The sequence below is a fragment of the Mya arenaria genome, chromosome 17, assembly GCF_026914265.1.
Source record: "Mya arenaria isolate MELC-2E11 chromosome 17, ASM2691426v1".
Taxonomy (NCBI): Eukaryota; Metazoa; Mollusca; class Bivalvia; order Myida; family Myidae; genus Mya; species Mya arenaria.
Window position 1 is genome coordinate 54681439 of NC_069138.1, and position 23545 is coordinate 54704983.

The window sequence follows — 23545 nt, forward strand, 5'->3', positions numbered from 1 at the left end:
TTATTAATTTTCTTCCTGTGTAAAGCACATCCTGACAACAAAATATTAGGTGAATTTAGCATGCTGTTCCAAAATTATGTGAGTTCATTGGATTAGAATTTTGAACACGTAGTGGAAAAATGCTGGAATCTTATTGGCCTAGAATTTTAAATAGTGCCTAAATTTCGTATAAAAGAAGCGCTAAATTGATCAAAGCAAGTACAACATTTTACAAAGATGTTTAAGCGGGCAGTTTTATTGATATTAAGTTTTCCTTTGGTTTTAGCATTCCACTCATCGGAAAAGGAAGCACTCAAGGTAATTCATAACTTATTTAATATATTTATTTATTAAAAGAAATGCAACGTTGATACGCGGATAATTGTTGTTGTATGTCTTTTGTTCTTGATGTTAAAACAATGAACAATCAACAAAATAATAATAATAATAATCCTTACTTAAGTTATTATAAATATAGTAAAGAATTTCAGCGTTATGTTTTTAGTGTTATTGTTGACGAAGCATTGTTGTTGAAGATGTTTTTAATGTTTTTGTATTGTTCTTTAAACTTTAACAGCGTTATAACAACACTTTAATATATTAATCAGAACCCAAAACGTTACTCAACAACCAATATACATCGTTCACTTCTATTTGCTGAAAAGTATTAAATGACACCACGCATATCACGTAATGATGACCACTGCCACCATGCATATCACGTGATAATGGCAACTGCCACCACGCATATCACGTGATAATGACCACTGTCATCACGCATAACACGTGATAACGACCACTGCCACCACGCATATCACGTGATGATGATCACTGCCACCACACATAACACGCGATAATGGCCACTGCCACCACGCATTACACGCGATAATGGCAACTGCCACCACGCAAAACACGTGATAATGACCACTGTCACCACGCATAACACGCGATAATGACCACTGCCACCACGTATATCATGTGAGAATTGGCCACTGCCACCACGCATAACACGCGATAATGACCACTGCAACCACGCTTAACACGTGATAACGACCATTGCCACCACGCATATCACGTGATGATGATCACTCCCACCACACATAACACGCGATAATGGCCACTGCCACCACGCATAACACGCGATAATGGCAACTTCCACCACGCATAACACGTGATAATGGCCACTGCCACCACGCATAACACGCGATAATGGCCACTTCCACCACGTATATCACGTGATAATGACCACTGTCACCACGCATAACACGTGATAATGACCACTGTCACCACGCATAACACGCGATAATGGCCACTGCCACCACGCATAACACGTGATAATGGCCACTCCCACCACGCATATCACGCGATAATGGCCACTGCCACCACGCATAACACGCGATTATGGCAACTTCCACCACGTATATCACGTGATAATGACCACTGCCACCACGCATAACACGTGATAATGAACACTGCCACCACGCATAACACGTAATAATGACCACTATCACCACGCATATCAAGTGATGATGACCACTGCAACCACGTATATCACGTGATAATGACCACTGCCACCACGTATATCACGTGATGATGATCACTGCCACCACGCATAACACGCGATAATGACCACTGCCACCTCGCATCTCACGTGATAATGACCACTGCCACCACGCATAAAACGTGATAATGACCACTGCCACCACGCATAACACGCGATGATGATCACTGCCACCACGCATAACACACGATAATGGCCACTGCCACCACGTATATCACGTGATAATGTCCACTGCCACCACGCATAACACGTGATAATGACCACTGCCTCCACGCATATCACGTGATTATGACCACTGCCACCTCGCATAACACGCGATAATGGCAACTGCCACCACGTATATCACGTGATAATGACCACTGCCACCACGCATAACACGTGATAATGACCACTGCCACCACGCATAACACGTGATAATGGCCACTGCCACCACGCATATCACGTGATGATGATCACTGCCACCACGCATAACACACGATGATGACCACTGCCACCACGCATATCACGTGATGATGACCACTGCCACCACGCATATCAAGTGATGATGACCACTGCCACCACGCATATCACGCGATAATGACCACTGTCACCACGCATATCACGTGATGATGACCACTGCAACCACGCATATTACGCGATAATGACCACTGTCGCTACGCATATCACGCGATCATGACCACTGCCAACACGCATATCACTTGATGATGACCACTGCCACCAAACATATCACATGATGATAACCACTGCCAACACGCATATCACGTGATGATGACCACTGCCTGCATGCATATCACGCGATGATGACCACTGTCACCACGCATATCACGCGATGATGACCATTTTCACCACGCATATCACGTGATGATGACCACTGTCACCACGCATATCACGTGATGATGACCACTGTCACCACGCATATCACGCGATCATGACCACTGTCACCACGCATATCACGCGATGATGACCACTGTCGCTACGCATATCACGCGATTATGACCACTGCCAGCACGCATATCACGTGATGATGACCACTGCCACCACACATAACACGTGATGATGATCACAGCCACCAAGCATATCACGCGATGATGACCACTACCACCACGTATATCACGTGATCGATATCACTGTGACCACGTATATCACGTGATAATGTCCACTGCCACCACGCATAACACGTGATAATGACCACTGCCTCCACGCATATCACGTGATTATGACCACTGCCACCTCGCATAACACGCGATAATGGCAACTGCCACCACGTATATCACGTGATAATGACCACTGCCACCACGCATAACACGTGATAATGACCACTGCCACCACGCATAACACGTGATAATGGCCACTGCCACCACGCATATCACGTGATGATGATCACTGCCACCACGCATAACACACGATGATGACCACTGCCACCACGCATATCACGTGATGATGACCACTGCCACCACGCATATCAAGTGATGATGACCACTGCCACCACGCATATCACGCGATAATGACCACTGTCACCACGCATATCACGTGATGATGACCACTGCAACCACGCATATTACGCGATAATGACCACTGTCGCTACGCATATCACGCGATCATGACCACTTCCAACACGCATATCACTTGATGATGACCACTGCCACCAAACATATCACATGATGATAACCACTGCCAACACGCATATCACGTGATGATGACCACTGCCTGCATGCATATCACGCGATGATGACCACTGTCACCACGCATATCACGCGATGATGACCATTTTCACCACGCATATCACGTGATGATGACCACTGTCACCACGCATATCACGTGATGATGACCACTGTCACCACGCATATCACGCGATCATGACCACTGTCACCACGCATATCACGCGATGATGACCACTGTCGCTACGCATATCACGCGATCATGACCACTACCAGCACGCATATCACGTGATGATGACCACTGCCACCACACATAACACGTGATGATGATCACAGCCACCAAGCATATCACGCGATGATGACCACTACCACCACGTATATCACGTGATCGATATCACTGTGACCACGCATATCACTTGATGATGATCACTGCCACCACTCATATCATGCAATTATGATCAAAGTCACATAACGTTCAAAAACTTCAAAAGTTCTGTAATTTGAATTAAATTTGATTAAAAGTTAAAGTTAAAAAGTTAATGGACGTTTAGCAACATATAGATAACCATAGGAGGTTGACTTCTTTCACCAAGCCTCCATTTTGCAGGTATTCGCAAAGCAACCAAAGCTTCTATATAATGGTGTGTGTGAGACAAAATCGTTGATAGACAACGTGGACCTGACAGAGAATGACACGGCTACCATCTCCTGTGAAACAAGTCGAGGAACATCTGTACACCAAGGGGACATATGTTTGGTTAAAGTACTCCGAAATGCGGAAGAAAAGGTGCTGAACTACCGTTGCCTCAATGGACACTGGTATCGAAACAAGTCGAATAAAAATGGTACAACCTTTATTTCTGTCTCAAAAGATATCAGTGATTGGTAATTCCTATGATTCTTTTCTTACATTAAGTAATTAGTTAATACATATGTAAGCCATCTTTTCTAAAACAGCAGCTGCACTAAAGCAAATATTAAGTGGAAACCGGAAAAGTAAACCGTATTACACAGTGCGTTTTGATTCCGTATCACTCACAAATGTTTTTAGAAATTTGCAGTCTTATTTATATGCTTTTGTAAAGAAAAAATATCTTTCCTTTCTTTAAATATTTTAAAGGTATGAAAACAGAAATACTATGTTAGTCGGATAAGGTGTGGCTAAGCGGTGGGATTGTATTACTTCTCGTTGCTTGCGTAACCATCGGTCCCGTGCGATATGGACATGAGGCAAGCAACTCGAAGTGTTACATGCCAACAGATCAACCGACTTATAAACTGTACCTTACGTTACAGTTCCTTACGTTACAGTTACAGTGTTCTGGGATAGTATTCAATATTCAACTTAAGTTAACTTTATGGTCCATTTATTACCAGTCATCCGATTAGCTACATCGTTGTTAGATCCAATTGAGACCAATTTTGAATACGAGCCCTGTATACAGCACTGGAAATAATGATTTGATCGACTTACGATATTACTCCAGTCAGATAATTGAATGTGAGTGTGTATTTCATGAACAAATTAACATCTTCCTCAATTAAGTCGGTTAAAGATTGGGAATATATATTATACACCACATATACTTTAAGGTACTTTTATTGAGAAGAATCATACCAAATAAAGTTTTGAAATAAACGATGCATATCAACTCCGAGTGTGCAAATGTTAGAGAAATCTTGTACAAAATTTGTCAAGATATTCAAGATATTAAAAAGTCTACATGTGTAAGCTTATGCATGTATATGTGTTCCTGACAGCTGTATTAAACCTGTTTTCTGTAATTTACTGTTTTTTACAATACAATCTTTGCTCAGTTTTTAACAAAGAGACTCGCTTATTATGTGTGTGAACGGATGGAATGTTTTGGTCGTTCAATTGAACCAAGATAAGCCTCCGAAATATGACTCTTAGATTTTCTAGCACAAGCTCTACTCTTTAACTATCAGTAAGGCCCGTGAATTCTGAGTTCCACTACACCTAAACTATAAATCTTAAAAATAAACATCAAATTTCCTGGGCTTAAATGTCTTAATTTTCGATTTTCTTTAAAACAACCTTGCCATTGGCTGTAATATGGAGCTGTGGCTCGTTACGATATTGCAGTATAATATGTCATATGTTAGTTTGAATTTGAATTGGTACCGTCTCTAAAATTTCTTTATTAACTACAACCTATTAATATCATTGTATGTTGACAGTACTATTATCACTTTTGAATTATGTCATTTGTATATGCACATTTGCATATTGCAACAATCCATACTGTTGTAATTAACATTCTGTATATGTATATATATTTTGCTCTCCAGCTTGGAGGAATAAAAGATCCTATCTATACAAAGAACGTACGAAATGAGAATTGTATAACATATATTCTCTTCATAAAACAATGATGAGTTTAAGGCTTGATGGTTCGTTATTGACAAACATATTTCAATGAAATGCATTTTGTTGTCAAAGAGGAAAATCTGACACATTAATGAACACTTATACTGTCATATATATATATTTGTCTCAATCTAAACACGCAAGAAAACGAAGCTATATGCAAGTTTAGAGTAACTGCTATAAAACGAAATATTTCTTTAGCACTTGGAAGTCGTCGAAAGAAACGTTTCTTTGGATGGATCAAAAAAACAGTAAAAAAAGTGGCTACCATAGTGTATTGCAGCCTGGCTAGATGTGTTAAAGGTAAGGGCAACACTAAGGAAAAATAGGGGACGGGAGAGTAGGGGGAGGTGGGTAAGCCCCAGTTAAAATACCGTTTAACCGATGTTTGCGGCGACTCACAATTGCTGCACATCCTTAGCTTTATCTCATTTATTTTACAAAGATTGTGAAACAGTCGTTGGCAAGATGTTGACCGAGAGTGTGGTCTAGTGTTGTTGGGGGAAACCGGTGTTCTGGAGAAAACCAACTTGTCCGGCTTGTACAAACCAAACTCACATGTGCCAAGGCCGCGAAGCGGACCAGGGTCGCATTGGTGAGAAGCGAGTGCGCTAACCACTGCGCTTACCGGCCAGCCTAAGCAAACCTAGCCAAGTTAATACTGATGTGTGTATGTGTGTGTGTGTGTGTGTGTGTGTGCGTGCGTGCGTGCGTGCGTGTGCGCGTGCGTGCGTGCGTGCGTGCGCGTGCGTGCGTGCGTGCGTGTGTGTGTGTGCACGCGCGCGCAGTTCCAAAGGGGTATCAATAGCTTTTGAGCTCATTAAAAAGAAAATATCTTTCTTATTTAACATTTCAAATATTTCCATAACTTGCACTTATCTTTATAGAGAAAATGATTTCTAAAAGTATCAGCACCTAAAAGAAAATACATCTATGCACTTTATACATACTAACATAATAATGTTTCCTTAAAATTGATAGCTTTCTCTCTAAACAGAGAGAGTGAATGTTGTAAACGCGAAAGCCCCACCAAAATACACGAGCTGTCCTACTTTGAACATTCAATTACTGTATATGGCACAGCCGGGGGAAAGGGGAGCACGTGTTCAGTGGGTCGAACCGTCCTTTACCGGAGAAGCCAGCCCGACAAGGTTTGTTAGTGCGGTGTATCATAGGAATAATTAAAACGAGTAAACAAGTATATTGATTCATTTAAATTTAAAAATACTCATTTTATATAGCAGAATCTTCATTCGATCTATTCGGGGAAATATAATGTGGTGACCTGTACAGCATCTGAACAATTAATATTTGAAAACATGCTTCAATATGTCAATTACACAACAGCAATGAAGGCAAGTCTTTCAAAATTTGAAATATTCTTCCACATTAGATCAACATAAATATCTAAACATATACCATAGGAATAATCACACCTCGGATAACTATCAAACATTTACATTGTTACTATAATATGAACTACTCATCAACAGCTCGCAAACCTGCTGTGGACCATATACAAATGGGGACATGTTTCCGGGCTCTATCGACGGAATCAGGCACTACATCACGTACACGGCAAAAGATAACTACGGCAGAACAGATTCATGCTCATTTACCTTTATAGTCTTCTGTAGGTCTATCACTAAAGTGTTCATTTAACCGCATTATTATTTGTTTTTGTAATTTTGCAAGATATAATAATTAAATAAATTAATATATTGCAAATTACATATTGTTTAGTTTAAGTTATGTATTGTTTACACTTTTAAAGATATTTTGGACTTTAATAATCGTTTGATACTCACGATCAATAAGTTTTATCTAAAATAAATTGGAAGAAATTTGTCTTATGAACTAAGCTACTAAAGGTTGCTACGCTTAAACACTTTCCTGAAATTAGGGCCTTACCTTTAAGACTTATCCTGCTCCGAACCGTACGTTGACGACTACACCAAGAAGACTACATGCTCCGATGGAAACAACGAAGGAAGCGTTTGCCAGTTTAGATGTGTTGATGGGTATAAATTCGCTTCCAATGGACCTTTTACATCATCATGCGCACGAGCATCAGATTCCGGTGCTAGCTGGTCACCTTTTCCAACATGCGAAAGTATGATCAGTTCGACTTTTTATTTTTGACATTTGATTTAAAACATCTTTTTGTTGTACTGCTTAGGCATGGCAACCATTCAGAAACCGACTGTTTGTCATGGCAACCATTCAGAAACCGACTGTTTGTCATGCGAGTTAAAACATCCTATTGTGAGACAAGTAAAGCGTTTCATTACATTTGCTAATCATATGTATTTTGTCAAACAATCCTCCATAAAAGGGTCCCTTAGTAAATACGTCATACTATTGTGTATTATTATGTGTAGCTTAACAAAGCTCAGCGATTTGGATTAGTACTATCTAAGACATTTTCATGACTATGTTAGGTATGCCATTTGAATTACTTATCAATCAATTTTTTTGTGATCGATTTACAGAGATAAGTTGTCCGTCACCGTTCAAACCGGTCAACGGTAACGTTTCATGCACGAGCCCACAGTACTTGTACGATGAAACGTGTGTATTTTCCTGTAACGATGGATACAAATTACAAGGATCTCCAATTATGATCTGCATGGAAAATGAACAGTGGTCAAAGTCAGCGACTGAAATCAGCTGTGAAGGTATTTAAATATTGAAATAAATTGTTATACTCAATTAAATGCATAACACACATGAATCGAGCATAGGCGTACTGGACCGCCGTAGAAGCACTGTAGTGCACGTCCCTTACCACACAGGATTTACCGTTCTTACTTTGTATGCAGGCAACCTTGTATAGTCTTTCGGGATCTGTAAATTCAGTCGAACTACAGGGACCGCCAAAAATACCTCGATCCTCAAAAAATTCGAGCTAAGCATGATTGTTTACCCTATTTAGAAAGAAATCGGTCCTTTACATATAGTTCGAGCTAACCAGTAATTCGAACCAAAAAAAGTTCGAGCCAACGGGGTTCGACAGTATTTCATTTTATGCCTTTTGAAAACAGAAGATTGTTTAAGACATTCTTTCCATTGCAGTCAATGATTTATGCGCTGCTCTTACTACTATTTAGATGTTTATTATGCACCAGTCAATTGTAACCATGGCCCCAACAGATCCGGAGAATAGTGAGGACTTCGACTTTCGGTCTAGCCAATCACAGTAAAAAATCCCGTCCTTCGGGGACAAACTGTTGGTAAAATCCCCGCCAAATGCCGCCGCGTCCCGGGATACCAACGCGGAAACAAAACAACCGCATTCACTCGGCACCGCGGGGCCACCTGGAATGTAAAAACACGGCCCATCCCCCCCCCCCCTATCCCCGCTTCAGCACCGGACAAGGGGGGGGGGCGTGGTTGCGATTGACTGGTGCATTATGATTCCGAAAAAGTGCTCAAAACATAATTCACCAATTTACCTCATTGCAGACAACGATCCGCCGGTGATAACTTGTCTGCCGCATGTATTTTATGCAGACACAGGAACTCTTTCTACTCATGTGTATTGGGAAGAACCGACAGTAACGGACAACGTCGATATTGATATCGTCGCAACTAAACTCAGTACTGATATCAACCAAGGAGATTTGTTAAGCCAGGGGACGTATGAAGTTAGTTACCGTGCAACCGATAGTACTGGAAACACATATTCGGCAATATCTGAATGCAGTGTTATTCTTGAAGTCAAAGGTGAAGATTTGTGTCTGTTACCATATTGTTTATTGAATATAAATAGCTATCGTATGTATTAACAATATTTTCTTGTTCAAAAGTAAACATGTCCTCCTTTCTATTTTGTACAATTCGTCTTCGTTTTATTTGATATCTATTTATCTTATATACTTTATATATATGAAGTGTGTTGTTTGTGAAGTTGTTTGCTGTTGTTGCATGTATCTGGTTTATGATTGTTTGTTTCTGTGTTGTACGTCTTTGGCGTTGACCCTGTGCCACTAAACGGGGTCCATGGTTCAACCATCGACTACTGTTCTTGTTTCTGTAGTTTTTCATACCTGTATAAATCCCATTCAATCCCATTTATTTCAGTGATTCGTTGCGATGGCAGCCCGGTAGATGCTCTGTCCGATTCGAGCTTCCTGAGATACAACTGTTCGGACGAGTCTTACTATGATGGCGTTCAGTGTGATATCGGGTGCGAGTTGAACCTTGACCTGAATGGATCGTCCGTAATGACGTGTGGAAGGAAAGCCGATGAAACTGTTGGTGTGTGGGCATGGGAATCGGACACTGAGCCACACTGTATAGGTAAGCATAACGTTTTAAACGAGTAATGTAATGTAACAAATTGAACAGCAAACGAATTTATAAAATAAAACAGAATCACAACGCACTCATTTGCAAGTTCGATTCCGGTGTTATTACGTACTTTGATTATTTTCTCTATATGGGTGGTTGCAATTGTTCTTCTTTCATTACTGAAGTGTGTATACCACGTCAAAAATAACGTAAAATCCTACATTTTCCTTCGATGATGACTTAAAAACAAGGATAACTTTTCTTTTTCTTCACCTTTTTGAATGAAACAAAAGGCAGTTTAAAGACCACCGCCTTCTTTTCATAACTAGAGTTTGATTAGTGATTTGTTCCCTCGAACACTTTGACAAACCTGTTTCAAAAATTATGTATTGGCAGTGCTCCATCAGGTGGTGGTTTTGTGAAAAGGATTGTCGAAGTGTTTGAGGGAACTAAGAAACGAAACTCTCAATCAAACTCTAGTAAAAAACCGAAGGCGAGGGTTTGTATGTTGCGTGGCTTGCGCCTTGTTTCAATTGAAATGTGAATAAATAGTTAAGTTTAATATGATTTAATATCTTTGTTCAAGTCGTCATTTGAAGCAAAACATTGCCTACCGACGTAGCATTTATGACGTAATTTATCATGTGGTATACGCACACTGTGTTCAAACACTGTTCTGCTTAACAACTCAACAAACGTATACACTTACAGAGCACTGGTGCCAAATTTTCATTAAGATTGCATGGAAGGATTTTATGTCAAATTTGTCTGGAATAGAGATGTTTTTTATGAACTTTTCTTTGGTGGGGATGCACATTACAATCATTTTGTAAAAGTTTTATCAACTCAATGTTTTGATAAACTTTTAGTAACATATCTGTAGATTTATTCGAATAACTTATAAAATAGTGTCAGTCCATGACGTAATAGTTTCGGTTCTCCCAAATTATTATTTTGTTAACTAATATAATATGTGTTAGTGTTGATCTAAATTGGTTCTTTTGATAGCTTATATAATAGGTTGATGGCATTCATATAAGTCGTCATGAATAATAATAAACCATGCAATCTTTTGAAACCCAGGAATGGTAAGTGTGGCACGAAGTATTGTAAACATTTCAGCTAATTTACAAAGCAGCATGTATTGATAATCCCTTTAAGATGACATCGTCTGTGCCATTTTTCTCACAATAAGGAACAAAATAAAAGTGAACTTTCATCATTTCGAGGCCAGAATAATTACATTCTGTAGCATTGAAAACGTAAAATTGGATAATTGCCACTGCTACTTTTGGTTTCATTAGCTTAAACCACATAAATCTTGTACAGAGTGGTGCTAATGAAGATCAGCGTAAGCCTAATTTATTTTATTACGATATAACTGCAATGCCATGTCAAACATTTCGGACATCTACCAGTTTAATCATATTCATTAAACTGCTGTTGTTCGTTCTCAGTTGTTGAGTGTCCTCCACTCTTTCCACCGGCGAATGGAGCAATAACGGTCGATTCTATAAACGCCAGACCATTGAACGTGATGACATGTGAAGCAGGATTAGCAGTGCCCAACGTGGGCAATGCATTTACCGGTCGATTATCATGTCAGGACAGCGGCGAGTGGTTCCCCTTGGACCAGTTTCCGGATTGTGTTGGTAAGTAGAACTTTTAACCCGATGATGATGATGATTATTAGATATACAGTAGCTAACTACAGAAACAAGTCTTTTAGACACATTCACTCTCAACAGTGGTGTTGAATAGTATACGGTTCCAAGACAATTAAATATTTACATCCGTACTTGATTTTCTGAACGATAAAAATTGAGTTCATTTTGCATGAACCGGTCGACCTTTCGTGACCTTTGTAGGTGGAGTTTGGCAAGAAAGCAACACACTGATTGGGCGCTGGTGAATCACTTTATTGCTAAATATAGCAGGGCACATGTTCTGTGACATTATTTTCTAAAAATATCTTTGGAAAATGCTTGATTTTGCATTTAATAACAAAAGAACACGCATTGAACAAATAATAAAAACAAATTAAAATTGACGCGGTTTTTACTACGGTTCGTCTGCAACAACTGTCAACACAAACATGGCTGATGATTCTGAGTTCGGTGATTTCTTTCTAGGACAAATGTATGATCCTTTATCGGATTCAGACAATGAATATCTTTCTACGATATAATTAGGCGATATCTTCGTCTACATTTAAATACATGCAATGATTGGAGACTGTCAAAGTGTCATGTATTTTCGCGAGTTCAAACAAACGTCTTAATATTGACAATTCGTGAAAACTAGCACATCACAACACTTCATTATCTTTGCAAAAAATAAAAGACAACAGAAAAAAAAATGAAATCATGGCGTTATAATTACCTTGAACTGGAAGTTATCCATTAAATCACCATGACCATATGTTTATGCCCACTCACATGGATCATGCATATGCAAAACAGGAGATAAAATGTATCGGAAGTTCTCTTGATTAAAATGAACATATTACAGCAAAAATCATTATTACCTCCACATATTTTACAGAAACTTCCAAATGATTAAAAATATCTTTGATTATTTCTTTCTTTCCGCAAATTACTTATTACTTTAATAAAACTAGGAGCGCACAAGAAAACTCCCAAATAAACAACCGCATGCATATTTATTGGCAAGATATTTGAGGTCACCGCTAAAAAACTGCCACCGACCGCTACGTTTAACTGTTGAATACCATTCGAAAGGTATAACAATGTTAAGGATTAAAAAACAGCCAACCTATGTAAAAACGAGTTACATGGATCTTTATTTATATATAATACTGTGTCTATTTATCTTCTTTTGGGGTTAATAAATGTCAAAGTTAAGAAAAAAAGGTATCGAAAATCGCAAAATAAGATATCTACGAGTATATATTTTTCTTCGTTGTAGAACCTGGTTTCTTTACGATAGCATTACCTGCAGAACTGTACTACGATGGTGACTGCAATGATGATGTTACAAAAGAAATGATCAAAGCCACAGTCCTCGCCTATCTCGGATCCATTCAAGCAGATATTGACAATTCAATATGTCCTGGCGAGAGCTGCACCGTAGACAACCTTGAAGTTATTTGTGGTGCAACACGGAAACGCAAGGAGATACGGAAACGCAAGGAGATACGGAAACGCAGGAAAAGCTATCATCTGCGTAGAAAACGACAGTCTAGTTATGCGTTAGTACGTCGTAACATAGGTGCTATATTTAATACCTCCAACAGAAATGCACAGGAGGCTTTTGCCGATCTATTTCCAAAGCTGATCGCGATCGGAGCTGGTGCAACACGGAAACGCAAGGAGATACGGAAACGCAAGGAGATACGGAAACGCAGGAAAAGCTATCATCTGCGTAGAAAACGACAGTCTAGTTATGCGTTAGTACGTTGGAACATAGGTGCTATATTTAATACCTCCAACAGAAATGCACAGGAGGCTTTTGCCGATTTATTTCCAAAGCTGATCGCGATCGGAGAAAGAATTGCATCCGATGTGGCAAATGGTAGCGTTAATGTATCCGGATTTTCACTGTCTGACGACGCGTTTGTTGTGGATAGTTCATCTAGTTCAGCTAAAAAGATTTGCCCAGAAGGAACTATTCTTGATGGCTTTATCTGTAGTAAGTATATATATGCGATTTCATATTGTCCACAGTATATCTATAGTTGGTAAACCTAACTTTAATTTTTATTATGATTATATTTAGTGTGGGAACAGTGTCTGTTTGGTGGCATCTTTTTGTAAGCACCCATGATAGGTGCAAGTCTGGCAAACCGCTAAACACAAGGCTAAGTCCAGATCGACCAGAAAATAAATAACTGCAGTGTAACGGGTCGATGTAACTTAACCGAAACAAAACATTTAACAAGCGCCATTCAATATAATTTACATTTAACCAAAAAAACAACAAAGTCACACACCATGTCACCAATATCATATGATCATAACGAAAGAGAGATAAACCTTAGCAATTGTGCAACGCATAGTTCATTGCGGGCAATAACACATTGACTCACACAAATACAACGGCACATTAATATACTGCTTAAAGATACACTTTACTCCCAAATAAGATTTACAACAATTATAAATATTGTTTTTACATTCATTTAAGGATGAATAAATGTCGAAAACAATGGTTCTTATGAAGGATACCGTGTTTAATTTAAAAGAAATGTCGATAAAACACGGTATTTCTACCTTAGGAAACTATAGTAGATCACATTAAATCTTTAAGCATTCACCAATCATTTAATATTTTTGCGCTTTCTACTATTAAAAACACAGTTACAATCTTTTTTTTGTAATTAATATTTTCCATAAATGCATTTTTAGTAAGTAGTAGAGGTTTATCAGTAAAAAAAATATATGTTTGTTATACATGAGCATGTATTGATTTTGAATAAGAGTGTCACTTTAAGACAGCTTTTAAGAAAACGATTGATTTTGTTTATTTTAGAGCCCTGTCCAACCGGAACTTTCCACAATGCAACCTCACAATATTGTGAACCATGCCCGATCGGACAATACATCGGGGAACCCGGTAGAGCTCAATGTGAGCAATGTCCTGTAGATCATAGTACGATGAAGACAGGTTCAAAGTCCATTTCCAACTGTACAAGTAAGTGAACATACAATTTGTCCTTTAAGTAATTTAATAAAACCTAAATGAAAGGTAGTCCGAAAAGCTTAATCATGGTGAATCATGTTCTTATGTTACTTTGTTTGGGATAAGGGTTTGGCAAAACGATATCTTTCACTCTTGTGTTACAAAGGTTGTCATCTTTCACCATAAGCTTTTGGTTAGAATAAGACCTTTTCATACTCTCATTTAAAGTTAAACACACGAAATATGATTACCATTTTTTATCACTTTAATGATGTGATTTGTTTGCTAGATAAAAGAGTATAATTTTAAACTATGATAATATAACACGTAATTTGACGACGGCATTATAGAAAATACATTGAGAATACATGGATGGTATTTCCGGAAGAAGTTAAAAACAGTATAAATATAAAACATTACGTTGACAATACATAACACAGAAAATAGCTAAGGCATCATTACTAGGTCTTACATTGTCCAAAAACATCTACAGAGATACATTCAAAATCAACTCTATGTATTTTTCTTTAAAATGGTTTCACTACACACAACAACGTATGTAGGGCGGATAGAGTTTTCCAATAAGAGCCACGTGTACACACGATAGTAAGTCTGAAGCATTCAGATTATTGACAAACATGGCGTCAACATGTTCATAAGTGGTCATTTTGAGTGTGTACATATGTATTGCGTTATGTCTGAAGTTAAATACTATCATTGACCCTTTGGTAACTGCTTTCTCGATATGTTAAACCAGTTTAAAAACAACAAAAAACAATGCCATATATAATAACATTGAGTACTTCTTCGTAATAAAAATGAATAAAAAAGGATGGACCATCAGATTATTTTTAAATCATAATACCTAAGACATAATTACAACAAAGTATAGTGTCCTAATCATATTGAAACCACACCGTTTCTTTTTTTACATAGTTTTTCTACAAACATGTAAAACAACATAATATTGACAACATGATGTGGTTATTTCGAAGCCCACTAAATGAATATGCCACTCAATCATGTCCATTTCAATAAGGACTGTGCAAACCATTTCTTTTATCAGGATTAACGATGTTTGTTTTGGAATATTATTCAACTGTATTAAGAAACAGGCTAACGTCTAACATCTTTAATATTTGCCAAGCACAACTCTGTTTTCAGGACTATGCAATCCTGGTTTTGTATCTGGAACAACGATGGTACCTTGTAAAGCATGCCCGCAGGGTACATTTCAGCCGTACAAAGGGCAGACAACTTGCCATAAATGTCCGCCCGGACTAACGACACCTAGTGGAAACAGCACATCCCAGGCAATGTGTCAGCCCTTTGATACACAGGTATATATATATCCAATACAATGCTTTAATTCAAAGCCGGAAAAATGGATTTTATAATGTAATTTATATGGAACTTCGAAAAGGAACGTCATAGTTTCATGCAAACATGCTATTAGCATTGGACTTTGTAAAATCATTATGATGTATTCTGGTTCATGCTCTTTAACAAAAACTGCTAATATATCTTTTTATTTCGTTCTTGGACTTTTATTCCTAATAAATATATCTAACATTAATGCACATGAACTATGAAGTGTGTTAACTCTTTCTTTTTATCATTGAACAGTTTACATCATTTCCAAGAAGACAAGTTTCACAGTGGTCGTCACAAACACAGATGTCAGTCCTGTCATTGTCCTTCTGGGCGAAACTTGTGCACGGATTTAGCCCAGATGCTTCCATTATAATATCGGACGGGGATACTGATATTATCACGGTTAATATTCAGCAAAGTGTGACCGCACATGCGCAGTAAGTATTATCTACCTTTGGTGTGTTGTAGTACGCACTGTTTTCGACTAGTTGCCCTTGCACATGAATTTGAATAAGGCAATTATAAACATAGCCCAACAGCAAAATATTTAAAAAGGTCAGAATTCTGTGTAATTTAATTAGAATTTTAATTTGTACTATAAGCAAGACCAAATTAAACCAACAGAGCTCTATTTCAATGGCATCATCTTTTCAGGTCAAGTGAAATAGACATCTCATCAATGTTGTCAAGTCAGAACTGGACACACTTTATAGTTGAATTCGATTTCTCTTCCTACGAGGTCAGAGCATATGTGAACAATGTCAACGTTATTAAAACAACAGTTTTAGCAGCCGCATCGTTGAGTGACGCACAAATATATCTGGAATCTTCCGGCAGTATGTTTTTATCACAATTTGAAATGGTTTGTAATGTAAAGGTAACTTTTATCCCCCGATTGTAAACCGACCTACACGGTTTAGAATTAAGGTTTATATGTTTTTTGTTTAAAAAATGATTAAAACAGAACATTTCTGATATTAGTGAATAATTTCCTTTATCTTAGTCATTTTACTCTGTGACAGAACACTCTTTTATTGTTTCCACTTTTATTTGTAACGTAATTGTTTTAATTCAGAACTTCAACTTGCGGGTATGAAACTATTAAGCAGAACCATATCAGAGGATGAAAGAGAGGAACTGAGTAGATCATGCTATGTTACCTTTGGGGATGAACTCTTTACTTTGGACACAATAGTGGGAAACCTGTTAGATGGCCTAATTGTTTTATTACCATCCACGTGTGACCGTAAGTTTCGCCCGGTTGCCATATTAATTTCAATTATTGATTAAAAACTTGCACATGCATATATCATCACCATATTCAAAGCTATATGCAACTATATTTATTATTATTATTATTATTATTATTATTATTATTATTATTATTATTATTTATGGCAAAATTCACGTAGCATTTTACATAACTTGGGATATTTAATGGCTTTCGTACAGTTTTAAACCAAATGTCATGTAATTGGATTATAAGACTTTACACCAACATTTCAACCTATTCATTTACATGTTAAAACTAAACTTTGCTAACGTTTTTTTGATTAAATAATTACGAATACAAATGAGTTGTATTACACAAACTACTCCAGAAATTGTCATTAAGATGATTTCAAAATCACAACAATCTCAATTTTGGCGAAAAAAGAATAGTACACTATACCGGTTAGTGCAAGTACATGGTTGTTTGTATAAACTTACTTAACGTAACTTTGCACACAACTAGCGAAAATCAACTAAACACTGAACACACTGGATTTTAACCGTCTGTGAAAAGTCAAGCTTATTCATGGCGCTTATTTTAGCTGTCGACGAGTGCAGCTCTTCACCATGTGGAAACCACATATGTATCAATGGAATCGGTGAATTTGAATGTATTTGCAACGACGATTGGTCAGGAGACACGTGTGAGATTCCGCCGGACTTTTGTCTTCAGAATGAGTGCGGTGAACATAGCATTTGTGTAAGCACAAACAGCACGTACCAATGCAACTGTACTGACAAATTCTCGGGCACAAGCTGCGTCATACCGCCAGGTAAGCATATAATCATTGTTGTTGTTTTCACTGCTCTAAATAATTGAAACATTCACTGAATTCTAAACAATCATGCCAAAAATGAAACCATTCAAAGTATTGTGAAAAGCAATTGCATTAATTTAGTTTAGCCGAATTCGTGTACGTATTAATAAGAAATATAAAATTCATATGTGTCTTCAAAGGTGATGGAGCTTGGTCACCGTGGAGTGACTGGTCAAGCTGTGGCGCCACATGTGGTGGTAGTACCAAACATAGAGCACGTAAGTGTGTGTACCCTGAAGATGGATTGCAGGGGCAAGTGTGTACCGGACCATCCAATGAAACTGTTGAGTGTAACACCCAGGAATGTCCAGGTGAATAAATTTAAAGCCCTCATACACACACAAAAAAGAAGAAGAAAGAAGAAACAAATACAAACAAAAATTGCAATAGACAACAATTAATGAACTATAAAAACCTTTTGACATTACCATATTTTTTATGTATTACAGTATTTATTGTTCTGCTTAATTAATTATAAAAATAATCATTTATAAATTTATTTATTTACATATTCACTTTTTAAATCACGCAATAAATGAACGCGTTGATTAATTTAATGTTTCAGATTGCCCGTCACTAAAACGTGGACGGGGAACCAGGAAGCACTGCGAGACAGATCAAGATACAGGAGACACACACTGCAATCTTACCTGTATTGTTGGGGAGGCGTGGCCATCCGGACAAAGACCGTATGAATCATACTCTTGCGGAAGGACAACAGGCTACATTTGGAAACCATTTGATGTACTTCCTGATTGTGAAGGTCAATATTTACCAACTTTTCCAGATCTTTTTTTCTAAGACAAGCGATTTTAAAATATTCTGTTTGAGAACCATTCTGGGTCATATTTTTTTTATCTATACGCCTATTTCCTTCAATGACAGATTGTTTAAAGCCGTACACAATCTTGTTGATTGTTAACGTCTAAACACTAGAGAAAACGCCACGTCTTTTCACTTCGGCTTGTATTGTTTCAAAACAAATGATGGGTTATTCTATATTCTTTATTCTAAGTGATTAGTTTTATATCAATAAAGACAAGGCATCTAAAAAAGAACCGTTAAACTTTCAACAAGTGTATCAAGCTATTGACAGTTTAATTACATCTTTCAGGATATACTTCACCAACGGATTTGGGATTTACCTTCGAAGCCAATTTCAACAGTGATTTACCCACCACTGGAAAAGAAACAGTCGAAACAAACATTAAAACAGAAGCAAACCAAGTCAACTGTATTCAAACAAGTAAATGTCAGATGACTGTCGACTGGGACCAGAACACCAGGCGGAAAAGAGCATCAACTGGAACAACAATAAGGCTTTTGATTTCAATCACTTTTGCAGGATTAGAGGACCTGAATATTGCACAATATCTAACTGATGGAACTGGTACGTAACAAAAACGGTGTTTAAATTCTGAAAATTGAAATATTGATTCAATGTTTTTATCTTTCGCGTAAAGTGTAAAACACGTTGATGAAATTTTAGTTTATAAAATAATATAAAAACATATTACGCAAAAGGCTAAAAAGTCAGATGTTTGGATATTGACTGATACATATCATTTCCAGTAAGCGCTGATCTTGACGAACTCCAGTCTGCATTCTCTGATCTACATCAACTACATGAAGTATTCCAAAACAACATAGCCAACATCTTTGCTGTCGATATAGATGGAACAGTTTATACCCTGGATGATAGTTCTGTTCTTTCCTACTTGTCAGTAACTTGCTCAACTGGGTATGCTGGAACAGACGGCATGTGTGGTTAGTTGTTTTACTAGCTTTTATTACTGCATCTGTTTTAATTTGTCCAACAGCAAACTCACTCCAGCCGAGAAGCCGTGACTCAATTCCATTTTATGCTGTTAATTATTTTTATTTTGGAATCTTGACTCAAGTTTTTAATCAAAATACTTTATGACAGAATGCACTTTCAAAAGGTGTCATAAAATATCAAATTTCCAATAGTGTTATGTGGTATAGTGAGTCTGAGATTGACATTTGACTTTTAGTTTCGCGATATTGTGAGATTTTCGCATTAATAAAAAAACACAATTATATAGAATCAAGAAGTACATTTGTAATATCATAATCTGAATGACAAATCACCATTGTCCTAGCGTCGTCCAATATTCGTTTTAAAACACTGTTTTTTAACTTTAAACTGGCAGCGCTAAAGGGACGTCATTACTTCTTGAATGCATGTGATTGGTCAATTTGTTGTTTCCGTTAATTATTATCCAAATAGTCCTATTTAGAAATTGAAAATGTACAATTATTGTCATGCTTGAATATGCATATTTATCCAACCGTCATCTTCTCAAACCACACACAGTCCAATGTCCCGAAGGCACTTACGAATCCCAGTCAGTGTGTCGCAGCTGTGACCTTGGGACGTATCAGTCACAGAAAGGTCAAACAAATTGCGCTACGTGTCCAGATGGATTCACAACCGCAACAGACCGATCTACTGATGCGTCAGATTGTTCAGGTAATTCATTTTAAGGTGCCCTCAGGTTCTACCCAATCAATCAAGGATATTCATGAAATGAATAATTTGTGTATTTACAATACACTTGGTAAAAGGTTCAAGTTTTATTATATACACATCATAAATACACACGCACTTCATATCGCAAAGAAAAGTAGTCCGTATTCCACTAAAGAGCAATACGGACATATTGTACTCTTCTGTTGTAACAAGTATCTTTGTGCGATATTAAGATGTCGATTAAACCAAAAACGTGCGTCATTAAAATGACATTAATTATGAAATGAGGTGTCTTTTAAGTGATTTCTAAACCAGTAATTATGTAATAACAGGGTTTTAAGTACTGCCTTTTGATACAAATAGTCGTATTACCCTGTAAAAGGGTTTATGTTTAAACTTTTAGCTACTGGGCTTGTTTCTGTAGTTTTTCATATAAATATTATTAGACTCTCCTGGCGTTTTGCAGGTTTGCAAAAAATCACTCGAGTCGAATGCAACTTCCCTTATGTAAGCGCAGTAATAATAACCCTATTGTAGTCATTAGTTAACACATTTAGCAGAACAATGTGTTGTACCTATTACAGTAACGGTGGACAAGTCAACGGATGATGAGGACGGCAAAGACGAGGATGAGGAAGGGGACCACACCATTATTCCAAGCCACCCCGGGTCTATCCAACGTACGTCTATCTTTGATTTTTTAATGGTTAGATTTATTTTTATGTGTATAATCAATTTGGTGCTAACTTAGAGTTTCACGAGTTGTATACAAAAGTACCTTATAGTGAAAGTCGAGCTGCTTTTGTGAAAGAAATCGATGTAATTTATTTACATGTATCAATAGACTTTTGTCAGAAAGTAGTAATATATTCAAATGATGGCAATAACCCGAACGTACATTCTATAACGGAATATATATTTGATATTGATTTTGGAGATAACAACCCTATGTTTCAATTTCCATCATAGGAGGCGTGATAGTAGCAATTGCATTGAGCTGCGTCGCCCTGGTGTTTGCAGTTGCTGCTGTTAGCTGCATTGTTTACAAAAAGAATGCGAGGTAATTGCATACTCTTTCCCCCGTCCTCTCCCCCCTCTCTCTTTCTCTGTGCTATGTGTCAAACATAATGTCAAGTCGTTCGATGATTACATGTTGTTTGCCTCATTTTTTGATACATTAATGTAACTGTTACACAGGTACTTCCTTACATATTTAATCCTTTAGGTATAACGATATAAAGGGTTATTTAAGAACAGTTTTTTGCAAGCACCGTTTCCATACTCCACTAGCAAATTATACTCGTTTTGACAAACTAGTTTAAAGGTGTGTTTTTTTATACGATTTGCTTGATAATTTAATTCATAAAGTATAATCATACAGGGATTTTTGTAACTTAAACGAAACGAGCGATGCATAGACAACCTAACAAGCGTCCTCTCAATTATATCGAAATTATTTTGTTTTGTGCATACATCAATTGTTTTTCCTAGCATGCATTATTACCTCAGAACATCCTGTATTATAGATTATGCTTTAACTTTGTGTATCCTTACAAGGTTATTTTGAAGCAAACACAAAAGGACATATAAATGGTATTTTTACATATTCAATTACAGGCGGAAGCACAGAACGGACCAACACGGAAGTATGGCTAGTTTAAGCCAGGTCAGACCAGACTCAGACACTCCATATGTCGTGGATGTCAGTAAGAAAGGATATGAAAGAGCGCGATCCGATGTATCTGGAATTTCTTTGGTGGATTTAGATCTTCCGCCTCCTTACGACTGTGTATCACCAAAGAAAGTCCATTGGTGAAGAGTATCAGGGGGAGGAGAAATGGATGTTTTCATATTTTGCGAGATTTCTTGCTTTTTTAACAGGCAATCATAGCAGTTTTTATTTATTTGGGAAAAAAAGTTCTTGAAAGTGTCATTCTTATTCAAAATCAATACATACGCATGTAAAACAAACATATATTTGAGTGATAAACCTTTAACTCCTTACTAAATGATGCATTTATTCTGCACCTTTCTTTCAAATTAAACATGGTATCGTTCATAAGAACCACTGTTTTATACATTTATTCAGCCTTTTTGGTATATTAAAACAATTGTCTTATTTGAAGTTAATCTTATTTCGGAGTAAGAGTGCATCTTTAATTGAAGTATGAATATTGTTATACTTGTAATAATACATAATAAATCGGTTGAAAAATGTTTCCATCGTTAATGTGAATGCATCAACCATAACAGTGGACTAATGTTGCTCATGGTGATCATGGACGGCAAGAGTTCACATTGCTTGTATTGATGAATAATGTTGAAATTGCTTTATGTTAATCACATCACATATTAATATTTAATAGGTCAAACAAGTACTATACACAAACATCATGTAAATGCATTATATATGTATATCAGTTGTAAATATGTTTTGCTCTTAATTCATAATTGGATGAAATAAATATATACATATATGGGTTGATAATTGTTCCATAATTCCTCATGGATAGCATTTGTGACGTCTGCGAAAAGTAGTTTTGCAGATTGTAAAAGTGGGTTATTTGCAGCAATCAGTGCTTTTTTTGTTTTGTTTTCAAAAATTAGCTGTAATTCAAAGCAAACTTATTGTTCATGTTTCATTTGATTGCTGATGATGATGTCTATCTTTAATACATTTAAACAACAAGCAGAAGTTATAAACCACAAAATCGCAAGTCCAACCGATATTTTGGCGTAAGAGGTGGTACAGTTTAGGCGCACAACTTTGGAAGTGATGGCCCTTCCCTTGCGCTGAACTATGTTTATGGATCAGAGGGGTTGAGTTTTATGTCATTACAATTTCGGCAATCTTAAGCTTGAAATGGTGCATTTTGATGTATTTGGTTTATGCTATACTCCGCTTTTGACATAAGAAACTTTACATGGACGATTTTAAAGGCTACCACCCCCATTTAAATCGCAATTCAACGCAGTCATATCTAATACAAATGTATGTCTGTTTTGCGTCAGAAATGTTTCAATTCTCGTCCAGTAAAAGTGTCAGTTTTCAAATATGTTCAG

The 23545-nt window shown here is 37.3% G+C and overlaps 1 protein-coding gene across 1 annotated transcript; it reads left to right on the forward strand.

Annotated features, from left to right (window-relative positions):
- Positions 1 to 78: 78 nt before the first annotated feature.
- LOC128224067 (uncharacterized) lies at positions 79 to 22953 on the forward strand. The gene is made up of 25 exons (XM_052933705.1): positions 79 to 297; positions 3806 to 4043; positions 5792 to 5893; positions 6588 to 6741; positions 7084 to 7223; positions 7509 to 7703; positions 8083 to 8268; positions 9056 to 9316; positions 9674 to 9892; positions 11341 to 11535; positions 12812 to 13534; positions 14375 to 14536; positions 15689 to 15864; positions 16151 to 16335; positions 16553 to 16734; positions 16974 to 17144; positions 17713 to 17943; positions 18129 to 18299; positions 18554 to 18751; positions 19103 to 19378; positions 19561 to 19755; positions 20327 to 20482; positions 21067 to 21162; positions 21452 to 21542; positions 22100 to 22953. The coding sequence occupies exons 1-25, from the start codon at positions 217 to 219 to the stop codon at positions 22296 to 22298; spliced, it is 4983 nt and encodes a 1660-aa protein (XP_052789665.1). The 5' UTR covers positions 79 to 216; the 3' UTR covers positions 22299 to 22953.
- Positions 22954 to 23545: the final 592 nt, after the last annotated feature.